This window comes from Dermacentor silvarum, chromosome 2, assembly GCF_013339745.2.
Source record: "Dermacentor silvarum isolate Dsil-2018 chromosome 2, BIME_Dsil_1.4, whole genome shotgun sequence".
NCBI lineage: Eukaryota > Metazoa > Arthropoda > Arachnida > Ixodida > Ixodidae > Dermacentor > Dermacentor silvarum.
The window spans coordinates 239,426,568-239,448,296 of NC_051155.1; the positions used below are offsets into that span (position 1 = coordinate 239,426,568).

The window sequence follows — 21,729 nt, forward strand, 5'->3', positions numbered from 1 at the left end:
ATCGCTCTTTTGTTACAGGACAGGTCCACTGTTTGCCCAGCCACACAAATATGTGGGAAAACAAACCATAGCCTCAAAGCACTAGCAATCAGCTGACTAAACTGGTTCTACCAGATACACACCGTCTGCAAAGGGATCCACACGTTCTGGTGAGATCATGAGTTTTCGTCGCTGTGCCCGATACTGGTCCTCTCGATCAGCAATGCGGGGTACCCGGCGATCCGCAAACGGGTCATAGTCCTGGACAGCAGGGAGAAAATTTGTTAATGAGGCAACACACAATATAGAACACACAAATACCATGTTAATATACAGTAACATGTCAGTAAGAGACCTCTTACACAGTCTTCCCATTCATAATGAGAAGCATGTTTTACGGCATATTCACCCCAATCTCGTTGTACCTGTTCAGTCACCATATGGTTCAAAGGAAAACGCACTGTCTCAGGACTGTGACAGGGATACACAAGCGTACTTGTCAAATGACCAAATGAAGTCGATATATACTTTTATCTCAATTTCTGTAGTCTACTTACGTTAACGCTTGAAGTTTATGCATTAATGACAGCAATTTCAGCGTGGTACCCTTGCAAGGAACACGAAAGTGAACTGTAACACTGCACTCAAGACAGCTAAACAGTGACACACCCATTAGATCGAGTGACTGAAATGTGTCGAAGACAAGGCATGGGAGTTGGCTAGTTCCCATTACGCAATAAGTAGACTATCACTGCTGTGTGCATTAACAAGGTTTCACAATGCTAGTTACAGACCTGAGCTGCTGTTGAACAGTACAGGCACTCAGTGCAAGCAGTTGCATATCTCCTTGTGACATCAAAAAACAATCTAACGGCCAGAGAGGAAAGAATGTCTTTCCTGTACGGTCATTCACTTAATTGTTTTCACATCTTTTCCACCGCAACAATTCTGTTAGCCATATGAACCAACTAGCCTAGCAACAAGTAGCTGTATATCTGCGTGAATGCTCACCTTGTCTGTGAGTTCTGCCAAGAAGGCAGATGGCAGAGGCATCTTCTTGGTCTGCATGAGCCCTGTGGATTCATAGTCATCCTCCTGAAAGTAATAAAAAAACAAGGACAATAATGCACTGTTGTCTACAGATGATCAAAAGACAATAACAGTAAACTGCCTAATCAAGTACACTGTGTACAGCTCAGTTGACAGATTAAGTTAAAATTGCAATTAGCAAGCTTATCAATAATTAACCAATGCCTTAAAATACAGGCAACTCAGCCAACAAATGGAAGCTGCAAGGAAGCTGCAACAGTAATCAAATTCAGCGAGCAACATGAAACTTGGTAGATTGCAAGAGCCTTAAAGCAGCAGGAGCACAGTTTAATGCTTCTTGGGATCTTAATGCCCTCCCCACATAGTTCCACAAAATGCGGCAATCACAGTGGCGTATCACACCGAAGACTTTTCACCATTGGCAACATACTATGAAACACCATAGCACAAAGTAATGCAGCAGAAAAATATACCTCAGCATTCTTACAGCAATTTCGCAATGCCACTGCTGGCATGAATGTCTTGGACTGAAAGGTTGCCATGGCTAGAGGACTGCATTTTTGTACTGTGACCCGTACAGGTCTCATGACAAGGACTAACGATCGTAGTGAAAAGTACAAAAGTAACATGTAGATTAATTTTACAGCAGGGGAAGGGTGGGGAAGAATACATCACAATAATAAGCACTTCCCTCCAAAATTGACAATGCAGTGGGAATCCGAATTTAACTTAACCATAGATATTCCTACTGATACCAGACTTTTACAAAAGAGAATCATATGATATATTTTATTTGCTTTATTTTGTGGCATGTTTTTATATAGTCTTCGTTTAAGCATCAACTCAAGTTGAATCAAGCTCCAATTCAGGACATCATGGCAAGGGAGGAGGAACATGTGAGGACGTCTGGTGAGATCGGTCTACAGCCAAAATTCTCTTAGCCTACTTTGGAGAGCCTTGCCCAACATCACGAAGTGTGCCCTGATGCGTCGCGGATAACTTTCGGGGATGCAATTACTTTTGCAAGATTTCGAGTGACTGAGCATTGGATGTGTTGGCGTCTACGAATAACAGCGTTATGGACAAAGATTTGCCCTATGGGGCTGTATTCTCATTTTATTGCTCTCGCAAATACGATTAGTTTCACGAGATTTTCCGTAACTCGCACAGGGCATTTCGACATCTGCCGGCGAGAGCGCTGATGCAATAACTTTTGCAAGAGCTCATGTAACTCACCGGACACGTCGGTGTCTGCGGGCGACAGCGCTGACACAATCACCTTCGCGAGGTTTCGGACGATTCGACTTCTACCAGCAACAGCATTTCTCCAACGCACGCTGTCGCCTGTAGGTGCCAACACGTCCCATGCCAAGTTAAGAGAAATCTCGTGAAAGCGATCGACCGAGAATATAGCCCCATCAGGCAAACCTACACATGGCGACACCGAATCCACATGCGATGCCTGTTGGATGGTACCAAAACAAGCAATCTTGAAGAAAGGGATGCGTATTCTCAGATCTCAATCACAGCGTGGCAGCCCACCTTGGTAGAACATGTATTTCTTCGTTTTTCGCTGGACTTTGTTTTATCTCGCAAATTATGCACTGCATATGGTACACAAAACACTGTCATCACATGTCAGTAGAAGTCGATGATGATGCTATGCAATGCAGCCATGCCATTTGAAACAGGCTATCAAAATACAAGATGGCAGCCATGACGTGCTTCTGGCACTGATCGCTTCCTTAGTTTAGCTGTTTTTGCAAAACAAAAATGGTGGCAGCCTTGCAAGCATGCTGTGATGGCATGCTACGCAATTTAGGTGGAGAGAAAATGCATTTGAGCAGTTAATGTACTGTTAGGATTTTGCGGTTTGCAGGAAATTTTGTTGATGCAGGATTGGGGTTTATTGGCTTTTCATTGTTGAGAGATACGAAATGCATTGAATCTTATGCACGTTCGCCGAGGATACGAAAATATTTCATTGTCTCAGGCCTTCGTTATCACGGAGTTAGACTGTATTCGCTTGCACAGGGCACAATAAACACCACTGTCATGAAGACCAGAGAGCTTCTTTTCAAAACAAGCAAGTCTGTTATATGCAGGCTCTTAAAAAACAGGAGGAGAAGTGTACTCACATCTGCATCAGCGTCATCGTTCGCAGCAATGGACGTGACATAGCCGTCGTACTTGCTCTGTGTGTGCCCATAGATGTCTTCGTCCATGTAAGCGCCATTGGCGCTTGCTGTGAGGGGCACACCTTCACCATTGTCGTAGTTGCCCTGCTTGCCCACGCCCGCCTTACGAGCCTGGATATCGCGGATCTGCGCCTCAATGTCTGCAACAGCAAAGGGAAACGTAAATGCATGCAAACCTCTGCACACCAGAAAACCGTCAGACAGTTTACGGTGAGGAATTTTATTACACAGAATGGCCACTGCGCCTTATATTGACAAAAAGCAAGCAATCATAGCCTTGAAATTTCTGCAAATCTTGGTAGTAGTCGGCCTGCAACTACTGGGCCCTGCTTGCAAATGCACCCATCATAGCTGAAGCCAACAACCGCAAAATAGGTAACAGATTGTGCCTGGAAAAAATGGCACTTCAGAGCAATGGGTCAAGTAAATGACGCTGACGAGTTCCTAACACATGCGAAAAAACTGAAACACGTGAAACTGAAAAATAAGTCGGTGCTACTGGATGCTTAAGGCGGTTATTTAACGCCCAAATGTGTTCGATTTCAATATTGCTACCAGAAAGGAGCCGCACTTGTTCGTGAATGCGCAGTGAACCGAACGCACCACAAGTCACTCGCCAAAAAACAGTGTTTCGTTCACACTCCTCTGGTAAGCTTCAAAAACGCGGTGGCTCCCACTGCCCAAAAGCATACGAGACCAAGCGGCACTAACAGAACCATGAAGTCTTAGTGTCCTTTAACGGTACAAGAGATTACTACACAATTATGTTAATGTTTCATTGCGTTATCAGGCGACGTCACAAAGTGGCTTCCAACAAAGTGAATGCCACGCTCGGCGGGGTCGCGTGAGACTTCCTCGAATACCAACACGGGAAGCAATGAGCGAACAAAGCTGGAGTGGGAAATTGGGTGGGTCAGTCATAAAGCATGCCACACCACCACAAATGCTCGAAACAACGAAACCATTCTGCACAGAAACAAAACGTGTGGTTTATGCATACGAAGCTGTGGACCGAGACAGAACCCTGAAACAGACGAACAACGCTCAAGCTTACCGAATGTACTGCGTCTGCCATATTTCTTTAATATACCACAGACATCTTTACTTGCTCTCCAAGGACGCTTATAACAGCCTGCTTTGCCAGCGCACGCCCAAGTTTCCCAACCGTTCACCTAAAATCAAAAACTAAGCGGATAACAAACATCAGCAAACATTAGGCCTAACACAATACACTAACAAATTATCGTCATTGCCAAGTGTGATACTCACACAGGTCTCACAGCACAAGTTCTCGCGAAGTATACTTCTAAGATACAGCCTTGTTCATGCAATTAGTGAACATTTGCGTGCATGCACACGATGAAGTTTGCTTACCTTCGGTGGACACTGGTGGCGCGGCCATGTTTACTCTCTACATCTGTTAAACAGTGTTGCCACGACACATAAAAAAATAGTAATAGATTTTTTCGCAAAAAATCAGTAGAAATCAGTAGATGTTTTATTTCAATTTTTGCACTCAGTTTAGGAGCCCACGAATTCAGCGCTTGTGTTAGTACTCTGTTGTAGTATTGTAGCTTCTAAGAAATAGTACAAAAATAGACCCCAAGATTCTTGGCGATACTTTTGAAAAACCCGGGGATCCAGAGAGCCATTGTCAAACACAAATTTAAAAACAGTGAAGTCCTCCGATGGCCTTTTCAAAGGCGTCAGATGGTAGTTAGTACCTGAAAGCTTGAAAGTATAGTCACAGAACACCCATACAGACAGGGGTAACTGGAGATCACTGGTAGAGGCCTCCGTGCTGCAGTGGACGATGATGATCCCGGAATAAGAAAACTTGAGTCCCTTATAGCTTACGCAAATAAACTAAAAACGTAAGTGGGGTCCTATTCTCCTACAGAACAGAGTAGGCGCTCGAAGGGGCGCATGAAAAGAGTCATTAGTTCTGGTTCGATAGTTTTGGTTTTATTGTTATGGTTTCATAGTTGTGGGGTTTCATAGTAGTGGACCCACTCTCACAAATTCACTACCTCACCTTTTCCCCACTTTGCTCAAAGACAGAGGTAGCGCCACGTTTGAGAGTCTGGAAACGCAAGAATGTATGTCAATTTCGAAGCCAACCAGCGTTTTTTTTTTTTTTTTTTTTTTTTTTTTTTTGCTCGCTAGGTGGCATTCCTAGTTTGGTAGGACGTTAGTAGGTAGCGAATAGTTCAATTTTTTAATTTTTTTTTTTTTGGAAGCGGGTTGGGGCGCACGTTTTGCATGGTGAAAGCAGTATAAAGCGGCAGTACAGTGGCTAGAATAGGGGAAGTGTGATTACCGCCCGGCGGCTCCTATGGCAGCCGCCGTCGCCGCTTGTGATGCATCCGCCGGGGGGCGCTCGCACTCGTTTATACGTGATTGACAGAAAACTGTCAATCAAATATTTGGACTGCAGGAGGGGTGCAAACCAGGAAACAGCGGTTAAGAAAAAGGTTAAGGAAACAGAGAGGGGTCTGTGGAAAACAGGGATGCAGACGAAATCAGCACTGGGCACATACCGAACTTTCAAGCAAGAAATTGCCAAAGAAAATATCTACGATAATTCTAGGGGAAGCTCTTTGTTGTTTGAAGCCAGGACGGGAGTATTGCGGACTAAGATGTACCGAGTCAAGTACCAAGGTATAGACACGTTGTGCTGTGCGTGTGGAGAAGAAGAGGAAACGGCTGAACACCTCATACTTTTCTGTAAGGGGCTTAACCCTACAGTGCAAGGCAACGGGGCTGATTTTTTCAAAGCATTGGGGTTTAGGGACAGTGAAGGCAAAATAGACTTTAAGCGGGTAGAAATAACCAAACAGAGGTTATTTGATTGGTGGATAAAATTAAGGCAGGGGTGAAATTTCACCCACCACAAAGTACAAATTATGTTAATAGCCATGGCTAGGTGGCGTATGCCACCGCCCGATTTAAAGGGTTCAGCCTCATCCATCCATCCATCCATCCATCCAACGTCGGGTGGAGGCGCTAATGGTACAGGCGGCGCGTAATCCCGGGTCAGCTCAGGCGGGCGGCGGGGACAGCGCGGAGACTCAGGCAGAGGCATGCCATGAGAGCAGGGAGGGACGCCTAGGGGCCGTTGAACAGCTGGCGAGAGCCGGCGGCAACACGGCGGTTCCACAACTCTACAGCGAGGTAGTGCGGCAGGCTTCGGGTGGGAAGGGACGAACGGCAGGGAGCACATCGTCACGTGTCAGTGGCGCAGGGCGGGTGGAGAACCAGCTAGCGCGAACTGGAGGACGACAATCGCAGGCGGGAGGCAAACGTGTAGAGCGAAGGGTCCTAGTGGTGGGGGACTCCAACGTAGCTAGGGTTAAGGAGGGCGTCCTTACAACAGTGAAGGCAGACGGGCGGGTGAGGGTGGAGGCCCAGTCAGGGAAGTGCATGGTTGACGCAATGGCAAAAGCTCAGAAGGTGGTATCGGACAACCTCGAGCATGAACATCTGGTCGTTATCCATGCTGGTCTCAACGATGTGCTGAAGGGAAGGAGCCAGAACCTAAACGGACAGTTAGAGGTTGGGTTGCGTAAACTCAGAGAAACCTCTGCGAAAGTGCATGTGACCATATGCACAATCCCACATGTCCGGGGCCAGGCTAGCGCGATGGAATGGAGGGTGCTTGAGGCTAACCGGGTCATTACGGGTCTGAGCAGACCACTTGGGTACGGTGTAATGGAGGTAAACCGGGAAGTGTACGAGTCTGGCTCCCAGCCTTTTGCACAGGATGGCATTCACTACAGTGGTGCCACGGGCGGGAGCGTAGGTAGTAGGATAGGGCGCCAAGCTACGGCTTTTTTGGGGGGACCCAGAGCCCTAAGACCACCAGTGTAGACGAAGACGGACCCAGAGAGGCTCCAAGATTCAAGAAACGTAGAATCGGTAGAAGAAATAGACGTAAGCACCAGGGGCAAGGTCATTCTGACATAGGTTACATTAACATGCAAGGTGGCAGGAATAGGCTGAAGTGGGAGGAGATAGACGAGCAACTAAGGCAAGAAAAGCTGATGGTATACGGGTTTGTGGAGACACATCTTAGGGACATGGAGCAACCTCCCTGTAATCCTGACTATGCATGGGAATATTGCAATAGAACAGAGGGCAGCAGAAAAGGGGGTGGAATTGGTGCATTCATTCATAAAAGTATGAACTGGCAAAGGGTCAAACAGGAATGCAAGGAGCATTTATGGCTAAAAGGGAAAGTTGCAGGAGAGCAGACACTCCTTGGTTTTGTATACCTGTGGACAGGAGCAAATGCCAAAGAGGAAAACAAAAAAATGCTGGAATGCATATCAAGTGACATAAATGAGCTAGGAGAAGGGTGCGAGATTATTATACTAGGAGATATGAACGCACACATAGAAGACATGGACGGGTACACAGACTCAACAGGCAACATGATGCTGGATATGTGTGAAATGCATGACTTAGTTGTATGCAACAGTACTGAGAAGTGTGAAGGGCACATAACATGGGAGGTAGGGAGCCTGCAGTCGACGATAGATTATGCACTAATGTCACATAGGATGCACGATAGGCTAAATGTAATGAGCATAGATGAATATGGCTCCAGAAGTCTAGGTAGTGATCACAAACGTATTAAGGTGAGTTTTAGAAGGGAAATGAAAGTAGGTAGGAGGCAAGATGAACAACCAGGTGGGATATTTTACTCGGAAAAGCAGCTTGAAATAGCAACCCAGCAAATTGAGGAAGTAATTTCAGAGGATACAAAAACAGAATGGACATATGCAAATTTAACAGGACTATTTGAGCTAGAGCTTACTAAGGTACGAGTCAGGACAAAAGGGAACAGAAGATGTAAACCCAAGAGCTGGTGGGATGAGGAGGTTAAGAAGGCCATAGAGAAACGCCAGGAAGCATCCAGGGAACACAGATATTCAAAGCAGAGGGGTGAACCAGAAGCTGATGTAGGCAGAAAATGGAACAACTTCTTAAACTGTAGAAGGGAAGCATCCAATTTGATCAATGAGAAGATCAGAAGAAAGGGGAGCCAATGGTTGTCAGAAGTAAACAAAAAGGATAGAAAAGCAGCGAAGAAATTTTGGAAACATCTCAACTCCTTGAGTAATAAGACTAGCCTAGAGCAGAGGTTTATAGTTACAGCTCAAGGTGTTCGACTAGAGGGAGATGAGGCAATGGAACATATAAGAACAATGATGACAGAAAAATTTAAAGAACGAAACATAGCATGTGCTCAATCAGGTGAGGATGGACTAGTCAGTGCAGTGGCTCCACTGGCACAAAGCGAGTGGGAAAGGGCAGAGAAGAGGGTTCCTAGTAGCACGTCGACAGGTCCTGATGGCATCCCAATTATGTTGATAAAGACATTGGGCCCAAAATCTAAGAAAGCATTAAGAGAGGCAGTGAGCAAAATGATAATGGACGGTAAAGCCCCTGACGGGTGGAGACTGAGCAGGATGAGCATGATATATAAGGGAAAGGGGGACAAAGCCGACATAAACAACTACCGTCCCATAACAGTGACGTCAGTGGTTTACAGGGTGGTGATGCAGATTATAAAGGACAGACGGCAGGCATGGGTGGAGAGCGAGGAGGTGCTGGGGGAACTACAAAATGGGTTCCGAAAACAAAGAAGGTTAGAAGATAATCTGTTCTCATTGACACAGTGTATTGAAATAGCAGAAAAGGAACACAGGCCCCTATGGCTTGCCTTTCTGGATATCAAGGGAGCCTATGACAGTGTAATCCAAAAGGATTTGTGGGACATACTGGGCACTCTAGAGGTGGAAGATGGAGTAAGAAATCTTTTAAAAGATATCTATAAAAGTAACAGGGTGCTTATAAAATGGGAAAACAAGGTATCTGGGCCTATAGAGATACAGCAGGGGCTTAGGCAGGGGTGCCCTCTGTCACCTCTGTTGTTCATGCTGTATTTACAAGGATTAGAGAAAAAATTAGAGAGGAGCGGACTTGGCTTCAACCTTTCCTATTTCAAGCAGGGAGAATGGATTAAACAGTCATTACCAGGACTGATGTATGCAGATGACATTGTACTTATGGCTGACAGCAAGGAAGACTTGCAGAGATTAATGGACATCTGTGGTAAAGAGGGAGATAGCTTAGGTTTGAAGTTTAGTAAAGAAAAATCGGCAGTCATGACTTTTAATGATAATCAGGGCAGCGAGCATAGGATACAGGAGGTTACGCTGGAGGTGATGGATAAGTACAAATATCTTGGAGTGTGGATAAACAATGGGGCTGAGTACCTAACGGAACATGAAAAATATGTGACGGCTAAAGGTAGCAGAAATGCAGCTGTGATGAAAAATAGGGCACTGTGGAATTACAATAGGTACGAAGTGGTGAGAGGGATTTGGAAAGGGGTGATGGTCCCTAGTTTGACTTTCGGCAATGCGGTCCTGTGCATGAGATCAGAAGTTCGAGCAAGGTTGGAAGTTAAGCAGCGAGGGGTAGGTAGACTGGCTCTGGGAGCACACGGAAATACACCAAATCAGGGGGTACAGGGTGACATGGGATGGACGTCATTCGAGGGCAGGGAAGCCAGCAGCAAGATAGAATTTGAGGAGCGATTGAGAGAGATGGCAGAAAAGCGGTGGGCAAGGAGAGTTTTCAGTTATTTGTACATGAGGAATGTTGATACAAAATGGAGGAAGCTGACCAGAAAACTGTCAATCAAATATTTGGACTGCAGGAGGGGTGCAAACCAGGAAACAGCGGTTAAGAAAAAGGTTAAGGAAACAGAGAGGGGTCTGTGGAAAACAGGGATGCAGACGAAATCAGCACTGGGCACATACCGAACTTTCAAGCAAGAAATTGCCAAGGAAAATATCTACGATAATTCTAGGGGAAGCTCTTTGTTGTTTGAAGCCAGGACGGGAGTATTGCGGACTAAGATGTACCGAGTCAAGTACCAAGGTATAGACACGTTGTGCTGTGCGTGTGGAGAAGAAGAGGAAACGGCTGAACACCTCATACTTTTCTGTAAGGGGCTTAACCCTACAGTGCAAGGCAACGGGGCTGATTTTTTCAAAGCATTGGGGTTTAGGGACAGTGAAGGCAAAATAGACTTTAAGCGGGTAGAAATAACCAAACAGAGGTTATCTGATTGGTGGATAAAATTAAGGCAGGGGTGAAATTTCACCCACCACAAAGTACAAATTATGTTAATAGCCATGGCTAGGTGGCGTATGCCACCGCCCGATTTAAAGGGTTCAGCCTCATCCATCCATCCATCCATCCATCCACGTCGAGCTGAGCGCCCGATACGCGAGTTTCTCTCGCTTTTTGTTGGAAATTCTTGTGCGGAGTGATGTTTCGTGCGGTGCTGACAAGTGCTCAGGGATGAGCCGCCGTCAAAGTCACGGTTTTGTGCTTGGCTGCATGACCGCATGGTTAAAAATCGTGCAAAACGAAGAGCGAGCATCCACAAGAGAGAGAGAGAGAGAAAAAAAAAAAAAAAGCACTTGAAACTTCGCAGGACGATAATGAGAACCATGAAAGGGAATGTGCATTGTGTTCAGTTACACCCCTTCATGTTACATGTTAAGTACAGTGGTTATAGTAGTTTTAAGTGTGTTAATCGACTTAGTGTGTATGATTTCCTTGCTTTACAAGAATGTTGCTTAACAATATTTTATTCTTGGTTCTTCACTCATGTTTTCTCTCGGTTGTGCACAGTTGTTATTGGGTCTCTTTTGTGTATGCGCTGCGTCGAAACCGGTATTTCTACCTTTGCTTCATGCGCATTACCATTACATGAGAGCTGCAGTAATTTTGTCTGTATTGTTGATGCCCCATGCTGCTGCTTTGCAATGTAAGAGGCGAGAACCTATTAACTTGAGCACTTAATTTTTGTCCCTGGTCGCGGGATCGTGTCCCGGCCACGGCGGCCGCATTTCGATGGGGGCGACATGCGAAAACACCCGTGTACTTAGATTAAGGTGCACGTTAAAGAACCCCAGGTGGTCCATATTTCCGGAGTCCCCCACTACGGCGTGCCTCATAATCGGATCGTGGTTTTGGCACATAAAACCCCATAAATTTTAATTTTTGTTCCTGTGTTATCCCCATTGAAACTGGGCAAGCAAAGGAAACAAGAATTCTAATGTTCTCATTATTATTTTAAATGCACCGTCTGCCTTTTTCGGCGTTCTCGTCAAATGTGTTCTGTTTATTTATGTTCCTTTAACCGAACCTGTTTTTTTTTTTTTTTATTCTTGTCAAGTATATGGTGTTCTGTTTGTTCGAAACGCATTGAAATTAAAAGTTTGTTATGAGCGACGAGCTCGAAACTAATTATGTTTCCTCGTAACATTTATTGAAGCGACACTTTACAGTACACGGCAACACAGTGATTGATAAAAATTATCAATAATTCCACAGTTTCCAAGAAATCGCGCAAACGTGAAAATATTGAGCGAGCCAAGGCAACTTTCTATGTAACATAATCATCGGTGCATTCGAATTAAGGGCAGTTGCATATATTTAAGTGAAATCCAATTGCATCTTTCTTTAACGAACAACTCAGGGACTAAATTCATCTTTGCAAGCAAGGACAGTTGTTTTCGTTCAAGCGTGCGTTTATAGACAGTAATTTGCGCGTAAAATAAGACCGCAGTAAAGCAAAACTCGAGGCGCGTCTGCGCGGCCTCCGAGGTAAACATGCCAAGACGGCCAAGATCTCGCGAGCAAAAAACGTGTTATATGCGAATTTATAGGGCGCATATATCGCTATTATGTTGCTGCGATCTTCGCGAACACGAGCGGCTGAGCAAGATGTACCATTCGAGGTAAAGAAAGGGAAATTCGCATCGCGAATAGGGGCGCTTATCCGGCTAGTCGATCGTCGGGCCTGGCCGGGCGACGTGAATGCAAGCGTGAGCGCCGCCTTCACAACGGTCGTATGCTTTACCGCATAACACGGATGTACTGCGGCGGCGCTGACTTCAAAGAAACTGTGTGACGAAGCTACCTTTAGGAAACCAGCCGCCTTTGCACAATTTTTCTTGCTAAAAAATCAGGTGCATGTTGGATTTCTACTTTGAACACACAGAAAGTGGGCGCGCGTTTGATTCGGGGGCGTGTTAGAACAGGGCAAATGCTGCCAAATGAATCAGCAATGTGACTTTTTCTGCATCTTGTTTATTTCAACCCGTCGGGTAATTCGATCAATTTTGTCGGTACCGCCACGGCCGAATTAACTGAAAATTATTGTATTAGTACCACTGGGCATAAAGTGCCTACACTTGGCTTCATATCAACTGAGCTTTTACACCAAGTAAGCTTCACAAAACTAATTAAAATTAAAATAAATTCTGATATTTTACGTGCCAATACCACGATTTGATTATGAGGCACGCCACAGTAGGGGGACCCCGGATCAATTTTGACAACCTGGAGTTCTTTAACGTACACCTAAGCATTTTTGTGCTCCACCCCCATCGAAGTGTGGCGGCCGCGGTCGTGATCGAACCCCAGATTTTGAGCTCAGCAGCGCAACACTATAGCCACTACGCTACTGCAACAGGTGCCTACACAAAACTGGTTTGCGAATTATGCCTAATGGGAGGAAACACTTATCTTATACTGCAGGGTGTCACGTGGGGCACATTAAATGGCGATCGATCCCAATGTGGATTGAATTTCTCCATCGCAATTTCCTCCACTGTGCAGGCTGAGGGAGCCAACCGCGATAGAGAAATTCGATCCGGTTTAAAAGTGCCCCGTGTGACAAGCACGGTGGGCTGAGGGATTCTTAAGTGCAATTTGCATATGAAAGGGTTTGGCACAACTATGTGAAATACTAATTACTCTGCACGCACTGGGAATTATGAGGAGGGATATACAAACTGCTGTATCAGCAGAGTCGCTCATCATCATAAGCAAAGCACGTGGGTAGAGTGGGGGCTGGCATGGTCAGGCAATTCAAACTGCACCTGCATAAACAGCACATTCACTGTGCGGAGTTCAGAGAATTTGCCCAGCAGCATAAGCTTTTCAACAGATATGATACTGATGACAATGCAAAATGCTCACGTCCATGAAAAAGGCGAGGCACATGACAACTTAAGGACAGTGACTGCTTTTATTTCCTGCATAGTCATTTCTTGAAAACATGACAGAGCCTTACACAGCGAGTCTACACTTCCACACACCAAATCTTCATTAACAGAAATATGTAAGGCACAAGGTCAATAAGGTACGTTAATTTGGGCCTAGGATTTGCAGAAGTTAATTTTTACGGGGCAGGATTTTTCACTGCCTCCCTGCAGCCAGTGCTCCAGGATGCAAAAACTTGCCAAGAGCTAATAATTACTGCAAGATATGAAAATATATGCATCTGCAATATGATGTGTGTATACAATATGTAATATACAGGGTGTCTTCCAGCTGCACCAAATTTTTATAATTAGGGCAATTAAATTGCAACGACTTTACGCTGACCATTTGAGTGTCCAGGTTGGTGACCTATAGATATGGTTATACAGTGCGACAAGCATAATAAACAAAGTTGACTTATCTTTTTAAATTGCTATCTCACAGTGCCCTTGCTTCCGAGGAATTAAAACCTATCCTTGATGTCATTTAGCAAGACAAGATTTAGAACAAGAATGTTTGTGGCAGCTAATAAATGAATATTTTTACCTTTGTACACTTGCTGAATTTCAGAGGAAAAGAGCACCTATGAAGATCTCCCCCCCCCCCCCCCCCCCTTCCTTTCATCACACAGCCACTGACATTACTCCACAATTGAGTACTTAGCAGCCTGCTTTTATTCTTTCTTTCCCCGCAAAGCCCAGTTGTCTTAATGCCAGAAGCACACTAAATCTATATCACTACGTTATGCACTGCAAGGAAATTCTCACAGCTGTTAGCGCTCGTCACCATCCCCGTGAAAGCTCTACGATGAAAGATAAAAAATGCACCAACGATTACAATACTCCCTCATGCGAAACTTGAGCACAGATATATGCGTTTTCATTTTGCCATATATTGGCTGGCGTGAACAATATGTGTCGTGCTGCACATTACAAACGGAGCGAAGTGTGGCGCGACTGCCTTGCTAATCTGGCGATCGTGAGAGCCAGCACGTGGGTGACACGTGGGCGCGATTCACAGCAGCCACCGCTCACAGACCTACCAGACGATTCGCGCTACTCTCGCAGCCATCATCTCTGCACTACACTTCTCACGCTTTTGCCATGCCCTCCTCCGCTTTCCACCTCATAATTCCGCTGCACCCTCCTCTCCGCTTTCCTCCATGTGTCTTTCATCCCCAGCTGCGCTCCGCGTTCGCTTTTATCTGTGCTCATTTGCTCGGTTACGCCGCCGCCGCTCGCCGAAGGAACAGATGCCTAAGAGCTGCGCTCTAAAAATGAAAGCGAGCCAGACACAGAGCACCGGCACACGGGACCATGTCCACGGAGGAATACGGACAGGAGCACCAACCTGTCCATCTCGCAATGCACTTGGTAGGTAATACTAATGTCACACTAACATACTGGTTCTAGCTTTCTACAGTGCTATCTTCCATTGCTTGCCTCCACTCTTCTTTGTGCCTCTGTAATATGCTCTCTCTCCCCTTTCTTTCTCCGGCACCTTATGAACAGAGCAACAAGAAAAAAAAAATTATTTGTGTGCGATAATGAACAGTCTCAGCTTATCTGTGTCAGCATGATGAAAATGCATGTTCATTGAAGCTTGCCAGCTTGTTAGATGCAGCTGGAAAAAAGCACAGTAAGCCCACTGCTGTGCTGAGAGCTCAAAGTATCATCATAATTGCGAAATAACGCAGGCACTGCACAGCTGTTGCTAGGGGCCATGTGTTACTCCATGAAGTTCGAACTGGCAGGACGCTAATTGGATGGCCTTATCGTGCGAGTAAGTGCTCCTGCTTATCTTACTCAGTGACTATGCCACTGGTGACTGTGACACGTGCAATAGCTGTGGCACATGCTGCCACAGTAACCAGTGGCAGCATGGCAAACGGCGATGATGGTGAAATCAATGTCATAGCAGCCCCTTTCTTCAGTCAGTTTTGGAGTAAGCGAGCCTGCTAAGGTGAAATACCGTAATTGTTCACATAGTGCCCACTCTTTTCTTCAAAATTACATCAAGCTATGCAGTGCTGAGAATGGGAATAAATTTCTCCTGAATGCACTAGCTCTTTCAGATGATTATATTAAATAGTTTTAATTGTAAACACAAGTCCACAAGTTATCATTATTCTAGCAGCCACCCAAGCCAGACAACCAAACAGCAAAGTTTATCACAATTTAACAGTCCCAATTACCTAATTGGTGCAGTCTAAAACGCCCTGTACTGTATTATGCCAGGTGTTTCAAGGATGACTGAGTAGTTATGAAACAAGGCGCACTAAAGGTTAAGATATAATCTTATTTGGCAACACATCTTTCATGGCCATACACATGCAGACCATGTGAGAATCACTAATTGAAATTCTCTTATTAGGTAACCTTAGAAGGCATGTTGCAACTTTAAAATTATGGCCAGTAAATAACAAAGCATACCAATTTGCTTGAAATCATGCAGCTTAGATGCACCAGTTTAGATATACATACTTGATATGTGCACTGGTGTTGCAGTCAACACTTTCCTGAACTGCAATTTTTCACTTAAGAAAATGTTAACTGAAAGAATAATGCCCCCTAATTCTGCTATTCAGATAATTGATACATTCATTTTGATTATTAGATAGATTGTGTCAACTGCTTCTACAAATGACATGTTGCTTTTACTCATTTAGAATTATTCCCCTGAAAAGCCCAGGGTATCATATAAAGGCAAAAAAATTGCAAAATGCAAGCAAGAAAAAAAAATATATCTAATATTGCAAAGCTAAAGGAAATACCAAATGTCATTTTACAAATGCTTGAAAGGAGCCCTGAAACACTTTTTGAACATAGTAAGAAAATGTTGCTGATCTGTTGTAGAGGCTGCTGTGAACATGCAATCCAAATATTACTGCACTGCATGCAGCAGGGAACTTATAATCTTGTGTCGAACACAATAACGTCATGCGGCATCATTGCGAGAGCATTATTAGTAATACATAATTGCTTATTTTGAGTTATAAATAAATTAAATGTATATGTGTCTGCAATCTCAAAAAGACAGAAAATCATTTGATATTTGCACTGCCGGTCTACACATGACAATTGCACATAGCTGCGTCTGCTGCGTGTGGCCTCTGGGATAGCCGTGGCATGCTCTTTCGCCATCGAGACCTCAACTTTTGGTTGGGGCTTTGCCCCCTTGGCTTCTCTCCTGTGTAGCTTCCAGCATAATAGCAGAGACGAAAAGAGAGAGAAAGCCGCTTTTCGGTGCGATGACTCCACTTATACTTGTCTGATTCGAAACGTTTTTACGGCATGAGATTCGTGTGATGAAGTCCTTTATTAGTGAGGCCTTTCTATGATTACCGTAGTCAGAAAAGTATTTCAGGACCCCTTTAATAGAAAGTATAATGAGAAGCAGTGAAGCATCAATACACTGCAGCAGGCACAACTATGTGGACATTTAAGGAAGCACCACAGGAATAAATAGGATGAATATGCAAAAGGCCAGAAGGCACACCAATAAACACGCACACAAAAAACAATGTAATGAGTACTAAATACTCGGACACCATTGTAAGGAGACTTTTTTAACATGTGCACATGTAATAGTATGTCGAAAAGCAGAAGCAGAATGTATGTCGAAAAGGAGAAGCACAATCACCTTTGTATGTGAGAACCAAAAGCAAAGTAAGACAGGTGCACTTTAAGTAAAATGTGAGTACACACAGATTTTATGATGTATATGACACGAACAAAAGCAGGATATCACGCTATGTACACTTGTCGAAGGCGTGTAGACAGAGCCTCGGAATGTGCAGAATTGTACATGTAGCCATACAAAATGCAACACCACTGACAGCTTTGCAAGTCACTGCAATGAAATTAGTGTCCTGGTCATTCAAATCCGAAAACAACATGCATTCAATGCCATAGGCAAGGCCACTTGGCTTCTATGAGTGGCCTAGCTTTCCATGAGTTGTACATCAAAACCAAGGCATCAGGCAATGTGTCATTTTAAGTGACACAAGGAGCAAATATAAAATCAGACAATGCTTGAGCTCTTCCAGTGGCTATTCAACAACAACAAAAAAGAAAGACGTGTCTAAAAAAAAAAAGAAAAAAAGCAAGCAAATGAAGGGCAAGCTTCATTGATTTTTCACACTAGAGGCACATCACTAGGACATCTCAGATAGCATAGTATTACAGCCATGAGTAATTTTATATTTTATTCCTTAAAAATGTTTCTCACCTTTTTTGTGCATTTAGTGTTGCATTAAGATGATTAATCACTTACTCATTTGTGCTGTTCAATGCAAAGCCTAAAAAGCTTTCCATTTGAATTATTGTTTAGAAATAAGCTGTAATTATTTCTTTATTTCATTGACAATGGTCCAGTCTTGGCTGCCTACTTATGCAACCTATTTGCTATACTCGGAAGCTCAAACTACCAATTTAGCTTAATGTCATAGTTTTGTTTATCGTTTTCTCAGTCTCTATTATGTTCTGAAGGTGAAGACAGCTTTTTTTAATAACATTTTTTAGCATATCAAACAATGGCTTCTTAATATGTGAGGGAGCAAATCATGTACATGAGTACACTCATTCGGCTTAGGAAGCAAAACTGTACAGATCCTTATTAAGAAATAAAAATGCAAGTTGGTTACTATGAACGTATCTATAAAACAATATCGCGATGGCTTCAGAGTAAACAATGTGCACCTTTGTGACCGTAGCTGTCAAAGTTCGCCAAATATATCCTCACATTTTCACCGTACACACTCCAGAAACATGTACAAAATATCACCAGTATACACACATGGTGTTTGCAACGCCCCATCAGATCTATCATTTGTACTTTTTAATAAGAGTAAATAACTTGAACTGAAAAAAAAAAAAAAAAAGCAGCTAGGCACAATCGCCGCAAATGGAAGGAAATTATGCAAGCTTATGAAATAGATGTGCTGTACTGAAGCATTAAAATACAGTTGTACCTCATTATAATGCAGTTGCATTTTACATAAGAGTACTTTGTTATATCAATTATTCATTATAAGCATATATTCACTACATATTGATATCAGCGAGAAACATTTTCAATTTACTTTCATTATACCCAATAATTCGTCATATTGAGGACTGTGCTAAGGTAAACATGCTCCTCCTCCTTCACTGCAGCATGCTATAGCATATGTGCAATGACAAGCACTTAATCTCCTACAGACACTTCAGGCTGTGCAACCCTTTGAACATGTCTATGCAACATCAGCCTCAAAAAAGTCTCCTCCACAAATCGCAATGGCTCAGGAAACTAACCCTAGTGGTGTTTTCACCAAAAATACTGTCACTAACTTACAATCTCAATACATCTCAAGAATCACATCACAGTTAAAAAATACAACTGTACCATAACATCATTTAGTGGTTCACAGCTCAAACCAATAAGACTGCATCAGCTAACAATGTACAAATAACCACGTGTGTACTGTCACCTTCTTCCTGTTTAGTCTCATGATGACTAGCAACATGTTGTGCTTGCTTTTGCTGTGACATCTATTCATAAGCAGCATGTGCCAGAAGGCAAGTTTGTTTGAATTAGGTGATGCCCATCTCGGGTATGAAGTGCATGGTGGTACCTCTGCTTACACATGCATAGCGTCAAATTCTATCCAAGGAAATGACCATGGCTGCATTGTGCTTCTGCTAACTGTAACTTGAGATTTGACCTATGTATCTCTTCCATGGTAGAACCAACAAGAGTATTATCATTAGGCAAAACATTTCACAGGTATCAAAAGAAACCATATGCATTGCCTCATTCACACCTGTGCAAGGAATACATGATAATTTCAGTACAAGGAAAGCAGTCAATAGGCTACAATGTCATGAGCAAAAGCCTCTGTGGCTCTGCTCATACAACATCAAGAAGGTTTACGAAAATACTACATAATGTAATGATTAAGTCCAACAAATATCTGTTAGAAACCAGTATCTAGGTGCCGCATTCTTAATGAACTTGCTCAGATTGCTAAAGATGGGAAACAAGTAACAGCGGCATTTCCAGGAAGAGCATCATACAGGAACAAGTCAAGGTCTGTCTTGTGACCTCACATCATATTATACACTTGGCAGGTGACCAGGCAAATACTACCTCCTGACAATGCACTCCAAAAGAATCACTTTCTGTGATCATTATATTACAATTAAAACAATAAAGTAGAACCCTATTAAAGATTTGTCATGGAGAAACAAAATTCTAAGATGCAGGGAACATCAGCAGATAGAAAACTAGCAAACAGTAAGGGGGCACTGTAATTTTAATTTGAAAATGGCTTATTTTGTCAAAGCTGACCTTCAAGGTTTTAAAACAATCACCCTGGTGTTACTAGGGACGTAATCATGGCTATTGTGACTGGTAGCTGTTGTGTGCTTCACACCTTTCTGTGCATTCACAATCAGATAACTACTAGCTGCAGATGACGATCATAATTATACGCCGATGTTAGCTGCCCGATGGAGGGAGTGACATGCCATGGAAGCCAGCACACCTGCAAACAACACTCATTCTCTACCATATAAAAGATGCTTGCACAGCAAACTTTTATTCCCTCTGCATATTGCAAAACTTACGCAATCATTTAATTGAAAGTGCGATATAACACAAAGGAATGTGACAGTGGAATGTAACAGTAGAATGTGACAGTCAACTGGAAATACAATAAATGGAAGGAGTGTATGGGCTTTTCACCGGGACTGCATTAATGCAACATAGCAGCCAGGAAGACAACCGAGAACACATCACTCGGGTTCAACTGTATAACAGCAAAATGCTTCACAATAGGTGGTGTCCAAATTCACGCCCTAGCGACAGTTCCCACTGAGTAACAGAAACAGATCTCAAAGGCTATGCTTTTGCAAACTGAATGCGTGGGAAGTAATTGCACAGCCGGAAACACGTCATGGCCGCCACGTTTTAGACGTCACCTATAGTGCAGTGAGAACAATGAGGAGAACCGAGGGGCTCGACTATTTTATTAATTATTACTAGATGAAGCCAGTCGACAATGAAATTCACAAGACTTCACAATAGTGAACTCTTTTACTGACACAACATTTCTACTTGCACTTTACTCTACTGCTGCCCATTCTGCCATTGCACTTGAGAGCGACATAATGGGGAAGGAATGATAATGGAAGGATGTTGGTGCACAAAGCTTTTCCACGACTTCTGTGTCTGCTTGACCAGCCAGTCAGTGAGGGCAGAATTCTAAACCAACATTCAAACGCTGCTAAAATCCGCTAAAAATCTTAAACCCATTAAAAACATTTCCGCAAAAAAATCTTGACAAGAAAGAGTTGCAGATACAGAAAAGAGTCATTTCTAAGGCCTGAAAGTTTGTGATGCGACAAAGGCAAGGCAGATATAAAATTTTCATTTGTGTCAACAACAAATCGCTTACTGAATAACATTCTAAAGGTTCTCCTCCATGTTCTATAATGCAAAATGCAACACAAGAGTTGCATACATGCTCATTTCGTAGCAAAGTCCATACTATAGAAGGCACTGCAAATCACAGATGTCATTCCACTATAACTCGTGCAAGCTGCTGCGATAATGTCGCGAATCTGCTAAAAAAATGAGACAAGGAAAATCTAAAAAATCCAACATTCGCAAAAAGTGCATTTTTGCAGCTGGACATGTAAAAAATCTGCTAGATATAGCACGAAATCCACCAAAATGGCAACAAAGTAATGTTACTGGTCACTTTAGCACAAATGTAGAGGCAGTGTCTGTCTACAGACTTCTTCCTAGAGCTCAGAAAGATTTTGTCTAAAGCAATTACACTCTGTGACTAACCCCTAGTTGCAAGCCAAATCACATAACCATCCAATACAGGAGTAGGTTGTCAATCTAAACTCTGCAAAACATTCAAAGCCGTCCATTGACATCATGCTGATACATGGCGGTCAACACTTGGCCTCCATGACGAGACGTTGCCAGTGACCATTTGCTGCTGCACAGACACATCACCAGCCTGTGGCATCTGCTGGCTCGTGGTGTCTGCAGCAAGGCCAGCCTCACGAAGAACCTAAAACCACCAAAGAAAAGAAATGCTCTGGAAACTGCCACTGATTCTAGCCTGACTGGGCAAAGCACAGCACTTGTCTCAACCTGTTCTATGTGCAAGTGCTGAATTTAGAACATCAACAGCCCGAACATGACATTTATGCTACTCATTCTTGCTCTACTCAAACCGACTAGTAACAAATGCAATACGAGGTGTGTTCAAAAAGAAACCTAACTTTTGAAATAGTGCGCCAACCGGCAGAGGGAGCACGCTGTGGCTACTGAGCGCATGTAGTGGCAGGTTTAGACAACAAACTGC

The 21,729-nt window shown here is 43.5% G+C and overlaps 2 protein-coding genes across 9 annotated transcripts in view; both read right to left on the reverse strand.

Annotated features, from left to right (window-relative positions):
• LOC119442960 (splicing factor 3B subunit 1-like) overlaps window positions 1-4,733 on the reverse strand; it is a 34,990-nt gene extending 30,257 nt beyond the window's left edge. Inside the window, exons 1-4 of the mRNA XM_037708049.2 lie at window positions 4,602-4,733; window positions 3,168-3,367; window positions 991-1,074; window positions 123-240 (exon numbers count right to left, since the gene is read on the reverse strand). Of these exons, the coding sequence (XP_037563977.1) occupies window positions 123-240; window positions 991-1,074; window positions 3,168-3,367; window positions 4,602-4,629 (430 nt within the window). The 5' untranslated portion in view covers window positions 4,630-4,733. The remainder of the gene's footprint in view (window positions 1-122; window positions 241-990; window positions 1,075-3,167; window positions 3,368-4,601) is intronic.
• An 8,603-nt stretch (window positions 4,734-13,336) lies between these two features.
• LOC119442961 (transmembrane protein 98) overlaps window positions 13,337-21,729 on the reverse strand; it is a 40,634-nt gene continuing 32,241 nt past the window's right edge. For all 8 annotated transcript variants that reach the window (XM_049662481.1, XM_049662478.1, XM_049662479.1 and 5 more), the window contains exon 6: window positions 13,337-21,432. In XM_049662481.1, coding sequence (XP_049518438.1) covers window positions 21,292-21,432 — 141 coding nt within the window. In that variant the 3' untranslated portion in view covers window positions 13,337-21,291. The remainder of the gene's footprint in view (window positions 21,433-21,729) is intronic.